The sequence below is a fragment of the Trichoderma breve genome, chromosome 2, assembly GCF_028502605.1.
Source record: "Trichoderma breve strain T069 chromosome 2, whole genome shotgun sequence".
NCBI classification, from domain to species: domain Eukaryota; kingdom Fungi; phylum Ascomycota; class Sordariomycetes; order Hypocreales; family Hypocreaceae; genus Trichoderma; species Trichoderma breve.
Window position 1 is genome coordinate 6,674,448 of NC_079233.1, and position 18,862 is coordinate 6,693,309.

Consider the following 18,862-nt stretch of genomic DNA (forward strand, 5'->3'; position numbering starts at 1 on the left):
TTTTCGGTGATGTAATCCTCTGGCATCACATATCCATCCTGGTGGTCGTCGATCCTCAGCCGCTCCTCGGCCAGGCGCAGCAGCTCTCTGTTCTTTGCAAACTCTGCCTTTTCCCTTTCCGAGAGCCTGACGCCGCTCCTGAGCTCTGCCGTCTCCTCGGCGACTTGCCTCCTCAGCAGGGCCAGACGCTCAGCCTCTCTCTTCTTGAGATACTCCTGCCGCGACCTCATGCGGCTCTCCTGGTGGCGATCCGAGGAGGAACCGCCGTCGTCCATCGGGACAAAGGCATATTTCTTGGAACTCATCTTGCTGGGCTGAGCTGAGCTGTAACAGTAACAAGCCTCACTTCACTTGGACCAGGCAGAGAGAGATGATGCTCTTTGTTTCTTTTTCTCTGGCTTGACCGCGGCCAGCCTGTTCAAGGTGAGACGCGATGCTTGCCTAAAGTAGAGAGCCAGTGTCGAATTTTAGTGGAGATGGAGATGCTGGGTCTCTCGTTAGTCCGCTGTTAATCCGCCGGCCAATCGGCGCACTCCGATAGCGCTGTCAACCGGCTTATCGGTTATGATGCATGCTGCAGGCTAATTTGGCCCATTGAATGCCGCTGGAAATGTTAACACGCTGTAAACTTACAAACCGTCGTTCGGCCTTGTGTCGAGCTTGTCTTTCCTTTTGCACAGCCCTGCCACCGAAGCAGCTCAGGAGGGGAGATTTGGTTTTATGGTCCCTTCGAACCTTTAATCTCTGTTCTAATTCATTTCTTTTTCAATTTGAACATCATTGGCATAGTTCACAGAATACCTGCACATCATGATACTTCGCGGGGCGATCTTCGTCTTGCTGGCGCTGGTATCGCTTGCGTTCTGCGCCGAAGACTTTTACAAAGTGCGACAAGATTCTTTCTTCTCCATGAGTACCAATTATGCTAACGTGCCTGAATTAGCTTCTGGGAGTCGACAAATCTGCCACAGACAAGCAGCTGAAGTCTGCGTATCGACAGCTCTCCAAGAAATACCACCCAGACAAGAACCCGTACGCTATCCTCTGACTAGACGCAGCCTATCTTCTTGCCAACGTTGACTAATTGCTCTGTTGTTTTTAGAGGCGATGAAACTGCGCACGAGAAATTCGTTCAAGTGTCCGAAGCCTACGAAGTCCTAAGCGATTCCGAGCTTCGCAAGGTCTACGATCGCTATGGTCACGAGGGCGTCAAGTCCCATCGCCAGGGTGGTGGCGGTGGTGGTGGTGATCCCTATGACCTGTTCAGCAGATTCTTCGGTGGCCACGGCCACTTCGGCAGATCTAACCGTGAGCCCCGAGGCAGCAACATCGAAGTTCAAGTAGAGATTTCCCTTCGCGACTTTTACAACGGCGCAACTACCGAGTTCCAGTGGGAGAAGCAGCATATCTGTGAAAGGTGCGAGGGATCGGGCAGTGCAGACGGAAAGGTCGAGACCTGCAATGTTTGCGGTGGACACGGTATCCGGATTGTCAAGCAGCAGCTTGTTCCTGGCATGTTCCAGCAGATGCAGGTTCGCTGCGATCACTGTGGCGGCTCAGGAAAGACCATTAAGAACAAGTGCCCCATCTGTCATGGCAGCCGTGTCGAGCGAAAGTTGGCGACCATTAGCCTGACCGTGGAGAGAGGCGTCGCACGAGACTCCAAAGTGGTGTTTGAGAACGAAGCCGACCAGAGTCCCGACTGGGTTCCCGGTGATCTCATTGTCAACCTTGGCGAGAAGGCTCCATCCTACGACGACAACCCCGATCGCGTCGATGGCACTTTCTTCCGGCGCAAAGGCCACGACCTGTACTGGACCGAAGTCCTCTCCCTTCGCGAGGCCTGGATGGGTGGCTGGACTCGCAACCTCACCCACCTCGACAAGCATGTTGTTCGTCTGGGTCGCGAACGAGGCCAGGTCATTCAGAGCGGACATGTGGAAACCGTTCCTGGAGAAGGTATGCCCAAGTGGCACGAAGAGGGCGAGAGCGTTTACCACACCCACGAATTTGGAAACCTATATGTTACATATGAAGTGATCTTGCCAGACCAGATGGACAAGAAGATGGAGGGCGAATTCTGGGACCTCTGGGAGAAGTGGAGGCTCAAGAAGGGCGTGGACTTGCACAAAGATAGCGGGCGGCCTGACAAGCCGCATGAACGCGATGAGTTATGAGATGTGATAAAAGAGGGATACAATTGCAGCAAAAGGGGAGCAAGAGGAGTTATGTAGGGCATCATGTCATGTAATCTTTTCATCTACCATAGACTTGTGGATCGTATATATACAGAGCGTGAAAAGTACCATCAGCTATCGGATGTTTGTGTGGTGTCGCCATGGTTAGTGTGTCTTCTGGAAGAGTAATACAAGGCTGTTGCTTGATGGAAGGCTACAGCAGTCGGCTTGGAACGTTGAATTTCCATGATCATTTCCATGGGACACGTTTTGCAGCCTTCTGGCTACTCGGATGTTCTCTGTCTCTTCCTCTACAATACGCTCCACATCCCGACGGACTGGTACATGTAAGTAGCTTGGTTAGCTTCCTCTTTTGAGGGATATGATGGAAAGAGTCGAAGTACTTTTTAATACAGAATTTTACAGTGATTTGGGGTGCTGTCTACATGTACACGTATGTAAACTTTATGTATAAGTTAATCGGTTCCATTATGAGATACTTCTGATAGGCAAGATATACTTCAACACTTAATAATACTGGTCAAGTAAGCAAACAAGGTAAACAAACAAGGAGCCACTGTATTCCCATGATCTTCCCAGACCCCCCCTTCAATTTCCCTTCTTGTTCCCTTCCCCGAGGTACGACTCCCTTTAGGGGGACACCCCGCTCCTTTCCAAATGCCAACCACTTCATCATGGCCTTTTCTTGCTTCCTGAACTTGGGCATGACGATGAATTCGCTCCTCTCCTTAATCTGGAACATGCGGAGGTCTTCCGCCAGAGCCTTCATGGCAGCTTCGCTTCTGATGCGTTCTGCCTCAGGGAGAACCGGTCGGGGACCCGGTCGGACGAAATTGTTGCTGCTGCCCACGGGCCGCCAGCTTTTTGGTCTGGAGGAAGACAGTATAGAGGAAGGCATGGCTGGACGTTGTTGTGGTATGGAGTGGTGAGTGATGTTGAGGTTTGGTATGGTTGAGTGAGATTGAGAGGCGTTGTTTGAAGTGGTGGATGTTTGTATCGAGGTACAAGAAGATTGTACTATTGAGAGTGGGCGTTGGATTATGTGAGCGTGTGAAGAAAGCTGGAGCTGGATGTGCGTTTGTGTATGGGTGAAGATGAGGAGAGGGGGGCCGGGGGGATGAGGCCCCCTTATATAGACGCCACTGGAGAGAGGAATTTGAGTTCAGATGATCTTCCGGATGTTTACCGTTTCATCTTGACTTATTCATATCTATAGTTTCTGTAGATGAGAGATATGAGGTATAGGAATATAACTCAATCTCGTCCTGAATTACGCCATGGGCCATGTAGGCTTCGGGGGTGTAAGGGCGTAGATGTTGCTTCAGTCGAACGTGAATTCTAGGACAAGACGGAGAAGCAATTGAGAAATATATAACATCAAAAGATGGATCTTTTCGACTATATAATGTAGCTTATTGTCTTGAACATTTCTTTCGTTGGACACAAGCGATACTGTGTTGTTGACTAGAATCATTTTCTCGTATATTTTCATCTCGGCATTGCAAAGTACTAGCAACTGTTTTTGTAAACAACGCAATTCTTGCTTTTAAACCTCCCTTGGACAATGGACGCCTCATCGACCGGTGACTCATCGTCAAACTATCGCCATATCAGAGTTCCCGTTTCGCAAGCCAGTGGTGGTTTATCGTACACCACAGAAATAACTTCAGTAGCCCATTCGTTGTTGATTAAACAAACTCTGTGAACATCACACGTTGCGATGGTAACCATGTGTACCTTTGGTGGGATGAACCGTATTCGGGTTATCAAGATGTGTTTGTTTTGTTGTGGCGCTCAGTATGGTATGACTCATGAGCGAATTATAGCCATGCTGGATTGCTGAGAGTACTTGCAGGATGTATTTATTTCGGATGCCGTATGTCCAGTAGGATCATCTATTGCGGTGGATTCCCTCCGTTGTGTGAAAGGGGAAGCTCAGCAGAGGAGTAGTTGCAAATCATCAAATTGCGAAGCATAATTGAGAACGCAGTCTTCGTTTTCTCAGCGATATCTCAACCTTGATTCATCCGTGCATTGTGCTGTGTATTGTTGAGTATACAATTTTCGAGCAAATTCCAAGCTTGTATTGTCAAACGAGCACCCTTAATCAAGTAGAACGGGCTTCTTCAATTTGCAGCCATAGTTTATAGCCGGCGGTCTCATGGATTGGCTTAATCAACAAGATGTCGCTCAGCTCCGCCTGCAGTGACTTCCAGCCAGCCTCACCAGTCATGTTGTTCTCTGATGTGGCAGTTGCCAGTTGTTGGAGGAACCACTGCTGTTCGGCGGTCCCATCTGTAGCAGCCATGCCGCCGATAAATAGCTTCCACCTTGTCAGCGGTGCTGAAGATTGTAGACAGCCTTGGATGGAAGCTTGGAGCTTGCGGACCAAATTCATCGATGTCACGTTCAGACGATCTGTTGATACGATGGATTTGATGTATGTGATGAGGCAGATTCGCAGGCTGTCGTCGCAACTGGGCATTGTGTCGGATTGACAATTGAGCAGGCGGTTGTAGAGCCCAAAGACAGTCTCATAGAGATAAGTCGTGTCCAGCTTGATGTTTCGAGTCATTGCATCTTCAATAGTGGTGCTGACTTGTAAGACATCCTGAAATATGCTGAAAAGACTCGATGGAATCCGGCATTCAGATGAGGAGGCTTCAGATACTTCCGAGTATGGACTATCTTCAGAGGTAGTACTTGGAGAGTCACATAGACCCTCTATAAGTGGGGGTCTATCCAGGTCTACCGCGATATCAAAAACGCCTCTGACAGGATACTGTTAGCTAGGGCTACTCGAGAGTGGATTTGCAGTTCTTACCGGTATAACTTGGATCTCATCCCCTCATGAATCTTGGAGAAGCCTCCTCGTAACTTGACGAGTTCTGCGAGGCCTTTGGCGTGAATCCATGCCTTGTCATAATTGCCTTGTTCATTCTGGACCTCGTTAGTTGAGGGGAATACAATCTGAAAAGCAGAGAGGGTTCCAAAACTTACGCTCCACATGGAAAGGCACGAAATTGCCCCCAGTGTTTGATCAGAGGGAAGAGCGCCCGATGCAACTCGGCCCTTGAGTTGCCGCAGCGCTTCATCGAGAAGAGTGTGGGAATCTACATAGTTGGAAGAAGCTCCCGTCACTGCAGCAAGCGAGCTGGCGGATAGAGATAAGATGATGCACCGCCAGACTTCGTCCTGCATCATTCGAGGGAACCAGTCCCTTTTGGCGGGGTTGAACATCAGGCATGGAAGGGTGTAAGCGTCAGCGGCTATTGAGTGAAAGTCTTTTTTCTCGCAGTCAGTTATTCTGAGATGCAATCATTAGATGGTATTGTAGGATGTGTAAAGCAGCATACAAAAGTTTATATAAAGCAGCGCATGCCCAACCAGGGTCACAGGTAGATCTGGAAAGTTGGCGCTTGGATTTTGAGACAATGACAACTTCGGCTGCGGCTGCTGTTTTATAGGAACGACAGCTCGCTCTTTGGGTGAGACGGTTGGAGCTTCATTCCGCCGCCTGCGCTTGTCTTTTGGTCGCCTTGCTAGTTGCTGGTCCTTGCGAGGTGTATAGGAGACAAACTCCCACGATGCTCCGTCGGCAGCCTCGCTCTTGGCCTTGACGCTTTTACTTGTGCTTGCTGCTGTAGTTGCCAGGGGAGTTGGGTCGGGAGCTGCGCGCATCGTCTTGGAGCGAGTCTCCCATTGAATCTCGCGCCCGGGTTTAGAGCTGCTGACCTTGTGGACCAGGAAGACGGCATTGCTGGGGAGAATGACGCTCTCGCCTTTGTTCGACATGGCGGCTGAAGAGGGCTAAGATGGACTCATAGACTGGGGTTGAAAATCTGTACTGTGAAGCTGTAGATGAGGAGGGAGGCAAATTGATCGTGAGAAGTCGTGTGATGGGATGAATTACCGACACTTGACGACACTGGAATACGGCCAATGACAAAGCAAGCACCCATTTCGGTCGGTCCGTCGGTCAGCTTCAGGATTTTAGTGCTGGAGCTTGTTATCTCTTAGACTCGCACCGCCACAATTGTTCCATCAATCGACACTGTTGCCTCAATGCATGATCTTCCTTTTATATTGCCCTTCTGGTTTGTTAAATTATATTCATTATGCATCTTTTGGGTAGATTAGAAAGATATTTAACAGGCGAATGACCGTCACAATGCAGAGCTCAGTGCTATGGCAGCGCGCTTATACAGGGTTTTGGTGACTCTCCACACAACTCATGATATTGCTTCAACTCTATCCTCTGACGTCAACCCACAAGCTCACGCCAAAAGAACTGAAGATGAGACGTTCAATAAGCATGTTGAGTAAGTCGAGTTTCTGTACAAGACTACGCTGTATTTGCGCGCGTCAATTACTATTACCATTACTTTTCCATTTACAAGTGCCCACGCGCCGTCCTACTTCTCGTATTTATTTGAAATAGTGTATTATAACTGTGCAACTATGTCCGGTGATTAGTATATACACTCCGAATGTCCTCCTATATCGCCAAAGTGTAGGAATTGGTAAGCAGCAGGAATATCCCGTCAGCGTCACACCACTCCGTCAACTAATAACTAATCAACAAATCAACTTGAAGTCTCTCTCGACAAGGCGATTTGCTGGGCTTCTAGCGCCTGACGAAAAACTCCTAAGCGACGTGCGTTAGCTCCATGGATCTCGCTTTCGAATAATTTGACTCGAATAAGCAGCTTACCTGCGAGCTGCCACCTCTTGTCCAGCCACATTAGCGCGGTCTTGAGCTTCTCTACGCGTGTTTCGCCCCAGTCTCCTCCGTTTTTGGGACGTTCTCTCTTCAAGAGTTGGACCGATGTCAGGTATAGAATCTGTATTAAGAAGGGGGAAATTTCGTCTCGTCCGCGGCGCGCTGCGGTTACCATGTGTTCGTAATTGGAACTGTCCAGGACGTCCGCGAGAGGCTCTATAAAATTATCCGGCATCTCAACAGGAATCTTTGACGAGGTGTACATTGTGATCAAAGAGCTTCGTGTTCTTGGTGGTCAGTTTTGGCTGTTCTATAGGGACCCAGAGATATATTACTCACATGTGAGAGATCGAGTGAAGCTCACAGCTTGGAACCCCGTTTCGCCATTTGCACTCCATCTGTCCAAAGTAAAGCAGCGCCTTGACTGTGCGTTCTAACTGCTGTGCCTCGTCTTTTAGAAGGTGTGATTGCTCATCTCGCGAAGACATGAGCCGCAGCACTTTGGATAGCAGCACAAAGGCTTGTATTAGCAATGCAAACCTCCCAAACTCCATGCTGACGGGATTTTTCAGCAAGGGCGAAAAGGGCACTTTTGTAGCCTGTAGTAAAAAAATTAGATTTGTTGTAGGGTGAATGTATTCGTGGCAAAGACACTTACACCTTCGTCCCAAAGCGCATCATCTGTGGGTAGAGGATCCTCTGGTCTGGGCTCGTCAATCGCAGCTGGACAGCCTGGACAAGTCATGCCAGAGAATCTAAATCTATAGTTAGAAATGCATAGTTGTGTCTTGTCTCATGTGGTCCCTCAGCTCACCGATCTAGTAGAAACGCAGACCACCACACCCTTTTCCGTTCTTCTTCTTCCACCCACGATAACGGTAGCTTCAACCTCTGCATTCCCCCAGGTTGTATCCCTAAACCATGCGCGTACCGTACACTCGCCGCTACAGACATGAATGCAGCAGGGTAGATTGCGTGCCCGATCTCGTAGAGTGCCACCAGAATCATGCCCTGAAGAACACGAAGAGAGATCACTCCAGCCGTTTCAAGCTCAAAACCGAATTGTTTTGCAGCACGATAAGTTGCTGTTCTCGCTGTCGGATCTACAACAGGAGCGTCACCTTCTGATGAAGGAGGGCGCCATGTCATCAGCTTCATGGCTAACAACAAGAAACCCAAGTCAGCAGCCGTGGTGACACCTTCAGCGGACACGTGCAAGTCGTCATAAAAGCGTTTTCGGGAAACCATGGGGAACCAGGAATGAATCGTATGAAAGAAAAGGCGACCGATCTGCTCCTGCTGCTGGTTGCTGCCGAGCTCTCCGGCAACATAGCTCGGTATGCTGGCTCTGGGTAACTCGACATGATGATTGTGAAAGACGGATGGATCGACGAAATACAAGGCTGGAAATGTGGAAGGCGGAAGGGTATATGGATTTGGGGGGCAGATTATTGATTGAACTGAGAGATAGTTTTCTTCATAAGAATCTGATTGCTCAGAGTTGATGGGTGAGATTTTGTTGACATAGTCATAGTTGCACCGCCGCTTTTTCCTGCTCTTGCATCAGCGCCATTCATTTTCTGTGAACAATTGATCCGACTCATCATCCGTCGTGAGGTCTACCTACTTTGTGCACTCAAGACATCGTGGAAGCTTCTTATCGCAACGCCGTTTCTTCGTCTTGCAGGAATAGCACGCATTTGACGCGAGGTCGGGCTTTCCCCTCACGGGTGCCATTACTAGCCGGAAGAGGCGTATTGAAAAGAACCTCGCAAACTGGAAGGAAAGGTATGTCAAATAAATGAACGGATAGAAAATGTTAAAGGCCATCCCTGTAAAGGTACTGTTGATGAGAAGCGTGTTGTTGAAAGAGTCGGAATTGTCCTCGTAAAGCGCATCACGTAAGCACCACACGTATCCATTTGTCGACGGCCGCAGCATGATGATGGTTACCGTACATTGCACCTACCCATTATAAGTCAAGTACGAGTTGGTATCGCCCTTTCAAGGTAGGATTTTGCGCGTATACAGGGAATATATATATAAAGGGAAAACACTTTACTCCTTCTTGATGGCATCATGATGTCATCACCTTAATCGGGCTCTTTTGGCTTGTGTCTAGGCGTCATGGTTGATGCTAACTCGAGCTGAATTCGTCAGCCTTGGCCTTTGGGGAAGTGTGGCCACAATTTAATTTAGATAGGTGTATGGAATGTATGGTTTTAAGCAGCTATCCGTAGTTCCTATTTAAGCGCATGGCAGACTTGGGAGCTAATGAAGTAGATGTGCGCATGTACATAGACTAAGTCTACTTCTTCGAACTCATAATGCAGGTATTTAAATGGTCCAAATTTGTATTGTAATTTCTCTACTGAGAAACCTCTATGAATAGCTACACCTCGAGATTTAAATGACAGAGACTGAGCTAATCGTAGGGTCAACTTTCTCAAACTCCTCCACAAGTTCCTTCCAGAGCTCCTTTTGCAAAGTTTGGCCATCAGAGCTCAGAGAGTAAGGGGAGCGACTACATTTATAAGATTAGTAACGGAGATTATGCCATTCAATTAGGCAACTCGGCGACCACTTACGGAGCAATCATGTTATCGTCGAGGTATTGGCCATGAACATCGTCATCAGCGACAATGGCAACAATGTAAGTCAACGCAGATTCATCGACTGGCAATCCAACTTCATCCATCATCTTTCTGGCAGCCTGCCTAGCTGGTCCATCAGGATAGCTTGCGCCAAAGTTTGTGAGAGTCCACGGAGGAGTAGGCTCAACTACAATAACTTTCTTCTTGTCAAGACGCTGGCCCAATTCATTAGTAATTAGGCCGTTGAGAAGTTGCGTATCAGGATATCTGCGAGGATCAAAATTGGCTTCGTCGTCGAGATGCTTGATCACATCGTGAGTGAGTTTCTTCTCAGCGATGGAGGTGCCAAATTGCGTCCAGCTGCCAACCATGACTAGACGGCTTGGTGCACCCTTGACTTCAGCCGTCTTCTCAAGAAGAGGAATCAATTTGAGGGCCAAATAAGTAGTAGATAGCACGTCTACCTGTAGCATCTTCTCATGGCCAGTCGGCTTTGCAACACTGTACTGCACGCCACCAACAGCTGCGTTCATGACGGCAACATCGAGTGTAGGTGTCGTCTCTTGAACTTTAGCAGCAAATGCCGCAACACTCCCGTAATCTTCCATTTCAAGCTCAAAGACATCAATGTTGGCATTGGGATTTGCAGCTGCCACAGCAGAGTCGCCGAGCAGTTTGACCTTCAACGCCTCACCTCGAGGCACATTCCGGACGCCCATGATTAGCCTATCGACTTTGCGGACAAGAATATGCTTGCTGACAGCCTCTCCAAGGCCATTGGTAGTTCCGGTCACCAAGATTGTCTTGCCACTAAAGTCAACAGCGTCCAAGAGATCGAGTGTTTCCTTGGGCAATCGAGTGCCATTGCCCTTGCCTTGGGTACCGTCGCCTCTGGGGACTTGCATGTTTAACGGTTAATGATATCTTGAGTTGAGTATACAATAGTGTATTTCTGTGATAGTTTGTGATGAATGATGTTGATTTAGGGAGACCTTGTCTGCCCTTATATACCGTGAGCTTGCTGCTCTGGGGAGCCCTAGATGGCATCAGGAAAGAGGATTGGTAATTCATCATGTCACTGATCTAAGAATATTACTAAATCAAGTTGCATTGATGGATCGCAATAAATTGCAGATTTATGGGGAATATAGGGTTCTGGATTGTCTTGGGAGGTGGAAGACTGCAATTACAGGAGGAGCGCCCGCAGTGCGGCCGCAGTTTGCGGCCGCAACTCACCCGCAGACAGCCGCACTTTCAAGCCATAGGTAAAGAGCTACAGAACCAATGAAACAAATGTATTATATTCATTTATAAGCTTAAATTTAATTCCATTGTGTCCTTCGTCATACAAGCTTTCTTCTTGTCTCTCCATTGTGTTTGTAAATTTCTACTCTCCAAGAGCAGCCGATACTCTGGCACTCTGATAGCCCGCGAGAGAGTTCGAAGTGAATAGCACCTATCCGCCATGAATCATTCAAGTATATATGTTGAACTAGTTTAAATTGGCTGATGCCACACTCGATGCCTTGTTTATGTCGCTAGGCATATGCAGCTCACAGGATGTAGGCCTAGTATATTCAACGACGCCGCATGCTAGGTGGACTCGAAGAAGGACACGGGAGGATAGACGCAGCAGCTAGAACGAATATTTCATTACCTAAGAGCTCAAAAGCAGCATGTTGATAATCGCTTTGTAGAGCTATAACCCAAAACCCTGTTTGTCTTTGCGGGAAGTGAGCAGCCTCGGCCAGGCAAACCCCAGATAACCGCTCTTGTTCAATCTGTCCAACTTTCAAATGCGGTATGATACGAAAGAGTAGTATTCACTCTTCGACATCTATAAGATACTCCTTTTCATCGGCACCTGATCTCGAATTGCCGGTTCGTCCCTTGTGTGTGCTCAATGGCCCACGTTGAGCATTGGCAATGGGCGTATACTCTTTTCCGTTGATGATGACGGGCTTCAGTATTTTCCCTACCAACATTGTTAGCTCAATGTATTTCACCAGAATATGTCACTACATACCAATGCCCGTGAGGTTATAATTAATGAAGATGTTCTCCCAGTTCTTCTTTGGCGATGAGTACACTTCGTGCATGATACTCAAATGCTTATGCGTCTTGCTCAGTTCGACAAACCAATCCCAGGCTTCACGATGAAGTGGAGCGTGAGCAAATCGATTGATATCCTCAACGCTACGGAAATAGAGCACCGACATGATACCGTTGGCCTACAAAGTATGTGAGTGATGGCTTTATGCCACTAAACGTGATTAACTTACCATCAGTCGCTCATTGGCAGCCCTATACCCACACATACCAAGAACTGTAATTTTTGTCAGCTTATGGGCATTACCATGGATGACTGTGTAGAGTTGAACAAGGTTTGGAACCTACAGCCGGAGTCCGGATCATTCTCGAGATCCTTCAACATCGCTCTAAACTTGAGTGAGGTCTCCAGCCCGCCTGCTCCAAACATACCGAGGGCGCTGTTGCGATGCTGTGTTAGCAGGAATCATTGCGACAGATGGAATATATAGACGAGCGTAACGCACGAATTGTTTCTGAAGCCCAGCATGATGACGGCCATGCCGGTCCCTGACGGCTCGCTTGGCGGTTTACCGTCCTTGTTGGGAATCTGCACGGTATACTTTCCCACGATGACATCTTCCATCTGCGTGTTGCGAATAAAGCCGTAGTGCATGAGCATCGTGTGGGAGAATCGGTAAAGCAAGATGAGCGTTGCCGGTGCGACTGCGAAAGTAGGTCGAGCGAACAAAACTAAGAGACCCTGGAGGGCGGCTCCCATGGCCATCCATGTCGAGATGGAGAAGTTGTCGCGGACAGTCTGCAGAAGCCTTGAGGTCAGCGCCTGAGTTTTTTCCCACTTCGTCTTATTCGTGATGCCTGGAATTAGCGTTTCGTGAGATATAATGGGGATGACCAACATTCCAAAGAGCAGTAGAAGCGATTTGCTTCGGTGTAACTTTGGGGATCTTGTCGATTTGCGGCGCAAAGTGTTGGAAATCCATCTTGGTGGTCATTTTTGAGATGTTGTGGTTCGAAGTGTGGTATTCGTGAGACCAGCAGAACAACGGGGCATGCTTTTGCTTATATATGTACTAGATATTCAGGATGTGTCTGAAAGTTCTGACAGTCATCCAGCAAAACTATGTAAGGGAAACTTTAACGGATGCAAGGGCGCACAAGATGTGGCAATGCAGACGCTTGTTTGCGACGTGTTTGGAGCCCGTTTGCAAGTCGTTTCCCCAACCGAATGCGAGATTTAGCAGCTCGGCAGTCGAGACAAACAGCGACCTAGACTGTAAATGAATTGGTGATCTATCGGTGTAACCAACTTGCCGCCAATTCCTTTGTCCAACACCCCCTCCCAAGTGCGTGGCCTGATGACGACCATCTTTTAGCTGAAGGAATTTGGCTTGTCAAAGGGAGTCGCCGGCCCAAGGGAGTCAGTCAGCCCTACACGTAGACTGGTCTTAGATCTTACGGGGTCGGGTATCTTCTACAGAATGTTACATGCAAAGAATGGGGCGCTCCGGAGTATCTGTACATTGGCAGATTGAATTTCGGCAACAAACAGGGATTAAACCGAGTGCGAGACCGGGGCCGAGTCCGAACTGTGGCGCATGAATCAATGACGAGGAGATTTCGGTTAAATGTACATGTACAGATATCCCGGAGACAATTTCTTTCAAAGGAGGCGGTTGATAACGTATTAGTTGTAAGTATTAGTCCAAAACTTGAATATGAGAAGACGATGACAGATAGAATTGGCCCAGATTTTGAAGGGGTAAAATGATTGCATTTACTAACCAACCAGGTGTTTGCACATAGAGTGGCAGGAGATGACACCCGTCGAATTTCTAGAAATAAATTTGCGAAAATAGTTATTAGGAAAAGAGAGAAACGCGTTACGCTTTGAGATCATAATAAAGGATATGGCCCTGAACTAGGCATCCTAATTACCACCACTCTTCCAGAATCGGCACCCAGAGCCATAGTTACGTCTGTTGCCGACCCTTCTGCCAATGTAAAAAGTGATGCGCTAGGCCATATTGCCGTCGTTAAAGGCTGGTATTCGAGCGGAAGCCACAATATATTATGTTCATGCCATGTGATCCAGCATTTATCGGTGCTTAGGCCGTAGCCAAAATGGGTTGCCTCTTGAGGGTTGGTAGCAATGAGTTGGCGTTGATCCTGATTCTGAATGACATCCGAAGCTGGAGCCAGAGATTGGTCTATCATCGGATGAGCTCCTGTTCGATGTTGTACATCTAATTTTATAAGACCGATATTGGTATGCAGATACGAGGCGGTATCATCAAAGGATATAGTCTGTATTGTAGCGTTGACTTTAATTGTCTGTCGTTCTTTGCCCGTTGTTATATCCCAAATCTTTATAGTTTTATCCTTAGACCCCGAAGCAAGGTGATGCCCATCTGCTGAGAAAGCAACTGACGTAATCGCCCTCCGATGGCCTATGAGGGTCTGTTGAATTCTTTTTTTCTTTGAATCCCGTCTTTTTATGGTATTATCTGAAGACCATGAAGCTAGGTAATGCTCGTCAGCTGAGAAAGTAACTGATGTAATTGGACCCGTAATGTAACAATGGTCCATGAGAGTTTGTATCTTTTTACCTTTTGCTAAATCCCAGATCTTTATTTTCTTATCCCACGATGCTGAAGCAAGGTAAAGGCCATCTGCAGAGAATACAACTGACTGAACTGCACTAGTATGCCCGCTAAGGGTATATCGTTCTTTACCTGTGGGATCCCAGATCTTTATAGTCCTATCCCAAGACCCTGAAGCCAGGTAGCGGCCATCTGCTGAGAAAGCAACTGATAAAACTTTGTTGTTATGGCTATTAAGGGCTTGCTGGCCTTTTCCCGTTGGATCCCAGATTTTTATAGTCTTATCCCAAGACCCTGAAGCCAGGTAGCGGCCATCTGCTGAAAATGCAACCGAATTAACTTTGTCGCTATGACCTTCAAGAGTTTGCTGCTTCTTGCCCGTTGTAATATTCCAGATTTTAATAGATGCATCCTTTGACCCTGAGGCAAGGTAACGACTATCTGCTGAGAAAGCAACCGATGTGACTGTATCGCTATGGCCTTTAAAGGTCTGTTGCTTTTTACTTATCATATCTCGTACTTTTATAGTGTTATTCGATGACCCTGAGGCAAGATATCGGCCGTCTGGTGAGAAAGCAACTGACCAGACTTTACCGCCAGGCTCCTTAAATGTCTTTCGGATTTTACCAGCTTTTATATCCCATACTTTTATAGTACGATCAAATGACCCTGATGCAATAGAACGGCCGTCTGCTGAAAAAGCAACTGATACGACTGTACCGCTATGGCCTTTTAAAGTTTGTTGCTCTTTGTGTGTTTTAATATCCCAGATTTTTATAGTACAATCACTTGACCCTGAGGCAAGATAACGACCATCTGCTGAGAAGATAACCGACCAAACGGAATTGCTGTGGCCTATCAGGGTTTGTTGCTCTTTGCCTGTTGTAATATCCTAGATTTTTATAGTTTCATCATATGACCCTGAGGCAAGATAGCGACTATCTGTTGAGAAGGCAATTGAGCTGACTGGATCTCTATGACCTTTAAAAGTTTGCTGCTCTTTGCCTGTTGTTGTATTCCAGATCTTGATAGTCTTATCCTTTGACCCCGAAGCAAGATAACGGCCATCTTCTGAGAAGGCAACTGAGTGGATTAGACCTCTATGACCTTTGAGGGTCTGTAAATGAGGCCTCCAGTCATTCTCCGCTATAGGTTTGACCTTTAACCATTCAGGTTCTTCTACTTTGAATGTTTTCCGTATTAAGCTATTCGATGGGCTGAATACAAGTGCTGACGTGTATATTTGAAGTGGATAATCTGCAATCAATGAACTGTTCTGCCGGATAAACCGCCGTGAATCTTGTACAAGTTCTAGTAATCGATGGTCTGGTGATTGGTGGTCTGGTGTTGTTACCTTCATTGATCAGCCTCAGCTCAACTATCCTGGCGCTATATCATGTATACTTACTCTTAATAAATTAATTAGTCTGTGTCTGAAAGCCTGCAATCGCCGATGGTTCTGAGCTGGCTCTTGGTTTTCGTTATTTTAAGAATTTCCCCTTGAAGGATCAGTTTCTCTCCTAATCAATATGACGCCACTAGCTTACTCTCAGTAGATCCTCTAGCCTCGCCATAGAAAGAACGCCATCTTCAATATATCCCATGAGGCTTAAAGCCTCGGTCCAGTACAGGAAGTGTCTTCGAAGGAATAGAAAGATCGTTTCGAATTTCTCGTTAACTTCGTTCTGAGATTGACCATTGTCGTTATGTATGTCACAGAAATGGTCGACCCAGTGAATACAAGAATAACGAATGGCGCTTAGCGGATCCAAATTTGGTGCCTTGATTTCGTTGCTTTGGAGACCAGGAGAGTCCAAATTATAGATATTCCGTCGTAATATGGTGGACATAGCTTGTATTGAGCGCGAAAATATGTCGCCGTGAACATCAGCGGGGCTGGGAAAGAAGGCCGCTGATGGTGCCTTGTCGCTCAAGTAGTCTTTAGCAGACTGGTGGATAACATAAACCTGACTGTTTCTCACAGTGAGAAATGAGCCGCAAAGTTCTATTGCCTTATGCATTGACTCAGAATCTGTGAGATCATCATCTGTAGACTCAATAATTGAGCTAAGCTCAGCCAGTGTAACAGGTCTATACAGAAGTAAAACCGTCGCAAGGATCCGACAACAGAATCCAGTATCGCTGACATCCTTCAATTGATGTATTTGCTTCAACATCCTCTCGTATAAAGCAGAAAGTCCAGGTAAACTCTTTCAGCTTTAGAAGAGTATTTTTCAGTGAGACCTTCTCTAAGTTCTGACAGACTAACGCCACCCAAAGGAAGGTATCATTAGAATTGAAGGACAAGTGGTGCTGAACAGCACCCTTTGATTCAGCATTATATTTCTTTTTTTGAGCCAACTTATTGACTTGGTGCACGATATATGCATGGACGGCTGCGGAGACGGACTTTTCATTAAGTTCTAGGCAGAGCCTCATTTGTTGAGCAGCAGAATCGAGACGCTCCTCAATGTCCGGCCAGTTACGACTAGACACTATCCATTTAACGCGAGAAAAGAGGGCAGAATTTGTGTTAATAAATCAAGTAGCTTTGGCAAATCAATTACGCATTCGTCAAGTGCGTCAATGATCACAAAAGTCCGCTCTAGGCTTGCATCTTCTAAGATATCTAAGAAGATTTCTGATAATGCAGACCATGCATTCACATCTTTAAAAGTCGCCTCCCCTCCATGTTTATACTGTTTTTGTATATGAGAGACGAGCGCCGGTTGTTGTTCCACAATCATGTAGATGAGACCTCGCAGCACAGCTGTGGCGCTGTTAATGCGCTCATCGGAGGCCTGGCAGAAGAAGTAGGACAGCACTGTGTTGGCTTCCTTGTCCTTTAGTCTCGTTTGGGGGGTTAACTCGTTCACAATACCGCAGAGCAGCATCATCTTGCCCTTGCCGGGATCGCCCTTTATCCAGAGCAGTCGGCTCTGTTCGTCGACGCGCCATTGTCGAAATTCGCTATGCTCGAGGATCCAACGGTATGAATCTTCAAATAGACCTCCTTTTGTGTCTTCTATGCGAGCTTTATCGTGACGGGGGTCGGTATTTCTGAGATCGGAAAGGCACCGGTCTTCTGCCTGATGGATGTGTACGACATTTCCGATATGGGCTCTTGCGTTATCTTTGAGGTCGACGGAGCCAGCATGCGTGTTCGATATCATGTCTGCCATGTTCTTGCGATCTTCCTGCGATTTTTTGTGTGGAAAGTAGCCTAATGCCCGTAGACCCTCAAGCACGTAGCTTGGTGCTTTGTGCTATTATGTCTTGTGAATGGCAAGAGGCTCTGGGATAGAAAACCCCGCAGCATCTCAGCCTTGGAGTATTGTATGTGGCGCGATAGGTAACGGGCTGTCTGGAAGCAGCCTGACCGATTCATTGGTCACAAATCCCTCGCAGCTGCCCTGCTGCCCAACTGCATGCATGGCGGCCAAGTGCTTTCTCACCACAGCCTTTTTAAGTTGATTCATTAGGCAGCAATGATTCTCTCCTCCCTTCAAGCTCACTATACATTTGAGAATGGCTGAAATGATGGGAATAGCCAACGGTGCGTTGAGTGTTGCAGCACTCTTTAACAATTGCGTCGACACTTTCGAGTACATCCAACTCAGCCGCCATTTTGGAGAAGACTATCAGAGATATCAGCTGAAATTAGACGTTGCAGAAACTCGCCTAGGACGATGGGGTGAAGCTGTTGGGATCAACAGCGACATACGCTTCGCATCTGCCTCACCGAGTGATAAAGCAGTAAAGGACGCATTAGGGATCCTCGAGGATATTGCAGATTGTTTTGAGGCCGCCCAGAAGAAATCGAGACGATATGCAGATCGTGGTGACAAAAAGGAGCTAATGGTTCATAATGATAATGATATGAACCTCTTGTTCCAACGGCTGCATAAGCGCTCTAAGGACATCGCTCGTCGGAGACAGAAAGGCATAAGCATTGTAAAAAAAGCTGCATGGGCGCTATATGATAGGAAGAGCCTCGAGAACATCGTTAATCAGATTACATCCTGGGTTGACGAGCTGGAGAAGTTATTCCCTATTGAGTTGACTCAGCAGAAGTTTATCGAGAATGAGATTAAAGAGGTTAATGACGAGCTGAGCCTTAAGACTCTTAAGGATGCCGCCCGTGATATCGATCCGGCCTTAGAACGCGCGGTGGGGCAGAAGGTGGATTCCATCGAGGGGAAGAACTCTGCCGGGGACATCACGATGGAGGACAAGGCGAGATTCCATGTCGGCAACGTATTCTCAGAGGGAGTCCTTCAGCACGAGATCCTCGTCAAGGATCAGGCGAGCAACTCCATAGAGACGATCTCAGCGAAAAACGAGACTCGAATCCAAGCAGGGAATGTTTACGGTGGCAAGGGGATCTGGGATGATTAGAAGTTTAGCAAATAGTATCACATTGGTCGTCAATTGGCTATTGGACGAGGCTTCAGGGAATTCGGAATGCCTGAGCGACTATCCAGGGCGAGGCAAAGCAAGTCGGAGACAAAGCAACCACGCTACCTTGACTGTCGCCATGTCACCGTTTATTTTTAACTTAGCCATGAACCAATGGGGGTTATAAAACAAATATGCTAACTTTAGAACAGGCAAAGACTATACCTGTAGGTAGGGAAAAAAAGTTTATATATAGAGGAGGACTCTTAAGCACTTCTATTAAGTATATTCAATACC

General features: G+C 47.2%; 7 protein-coding genes across 7 annotated transcripts; 2 read left to right on the forward strand and 5 right to left on the reverse strand.

Annotated features, from left to right (window-relative positions):
- Positions 1 to 810: 810 nt before the first annotated feature.
- On the forward strand, positions 811 to 2,177 carry T069G_04248 (dnaJ domain-containing protein; the record flags this gene model as incomplete). Its single annotated transcript, XM_056171458.1, has 3 exons — positions 811 to 885; positions 944 to 1,032; positions 1,103 to 2,177. 3 exons carry the CDS (start codon positions 811 to 813, stop codon positions 2,175 to 2,177), a joined length of 1,239 nt encoding a protein of 412 aa, XP_056032350.1.
- Positions 2,178 to 4,305: 2,128 nt separating this feature from the next.
- T069G_04249 (fungal specific transcription factor domain-containing protein) lies at positions 4,306 to 5,993 on the reverse strand (the record flags this gene model as incomplete). The annotated part of the gene is made up of 4 exons (XM_056171459.1): positions 4,306 to 4,969; positions 5,023 to 5,138; positions 5,199 to 5,482; positions 5,555 to 5,993. The coding sequence occupies 4 exons, from the start codon at positions 5,991 to 5,993 to the stop codon at positions 4,306 to 4,308; spliced, it is 1,503 nt and encodes a 500-aa protein (XP_056032351.1).
- A 791-nt stretch (positions 5,994 to 6,784) lies between these two features.
- Positions 6,785 to 8,862, reverse strand: T069G_04250 (fungal specific transcription factor domain-containing protein; the record flags this gene model as incomplete). The annotated part of the gene is made up of 6 exons (XM_056171460.1): positions 6,785 to 6,846; positions 6,913 to 7,208; positions 7,261 to 7,520; positions 7,580 to 7,682; positions 7,736 to 8,473; positions 8,549 to 8,862. The coding sequence occupies 6 exons, from the start codon at positions 8,860 to 8,862 to the stop codon at positions 6,785 to 6,787; spliced, it is 1,773 nt and encodes a 590-aa protein (XP_056032352.1).
- A 465-nt stretch (positions 8,863 to 9,327) lies between these two features.
- Positions 9,328 to 10,420, reverse strand: T069G_04251 (short chain dehydrogenase domain-containing protein; the record flags this gene model as incomplete). Its single annotated transcript, XM_056171461.1, has 3 exons — positions 9,328 to 9,445; positions 9,510 to 10,164; positions 10,210 to 10,420. 3 exons carry the CDS (start codon positions 10,418 to 10,420, stop codon positions 9,328 to 9,330), a joined length of 984 nt encoding a protein of 327 aa, XP_056032353.1.
- Positions 10,421 to 11,338: 918 nt separating this feature from the next.
- Positions 11,339 to 12,559, reverse strand: T069G_04252 (uncharacterized protein; the record flags this gene model as incomplete). Its single annotated transcript, XM_056171462.1, has 6 exons — positions 11,339 to 11,490; positions 11,542 to 11,746; positions 11,798 to 11,841; positions 11,913 to 12,004; positions 12,071 to 12,408; positions 12,503 to 12,559. The coding sequence occupies 6 exons, from the start codon at positions 12,557 to 12,559 to the stop codon at positions 11,339 to 11,341; spliced, it is 888 nt and encodes a 295-aa protein (XP_056032354.1).
- A 4,191-nt stretch (positions 12,560 to 16,750) lies between these two features.
- On the reverse strand, positions 16,751 to 17,349 carry T069G_04253 (NACHT domain-containing protein; the record flags this gene model as incomplete). The annotated part of the gene is made up of 2 exons (XM_056171463.1): positions 16,751 to 16,808; positions 16,868 to 17,349. The coding sequence occupies 2 exons, from the start codon at positions 17,347 to 17,349 to the stop codon at positions 16,751 to 16,753; spliced, it is 540 nt and encodes a 179-aa protein (XP_056032355.1).
- A 346-nt stretch (positions 17,350 to 17,695) lies between these two features.
- Positions 17,696 to 18,565, forward strand: T069G_04254 (prion-inhibition and propagation domain-containing protein; the record flags this gene model as incomplete). The annotated part of the gene is made up of 1 exon (XM_056171464.1): positions 17,696 to 18,565. The coding sequence occupies one exon, from the start codon at positions 17,696 to 17,698 to the stop codon at positions 18,563 to 18,565; it is 870 nt and encodes a 289-aa protein (XP_056032356.1).
- Positions 18,566 to 18,862: the final 297 nt, after the last annotated feature.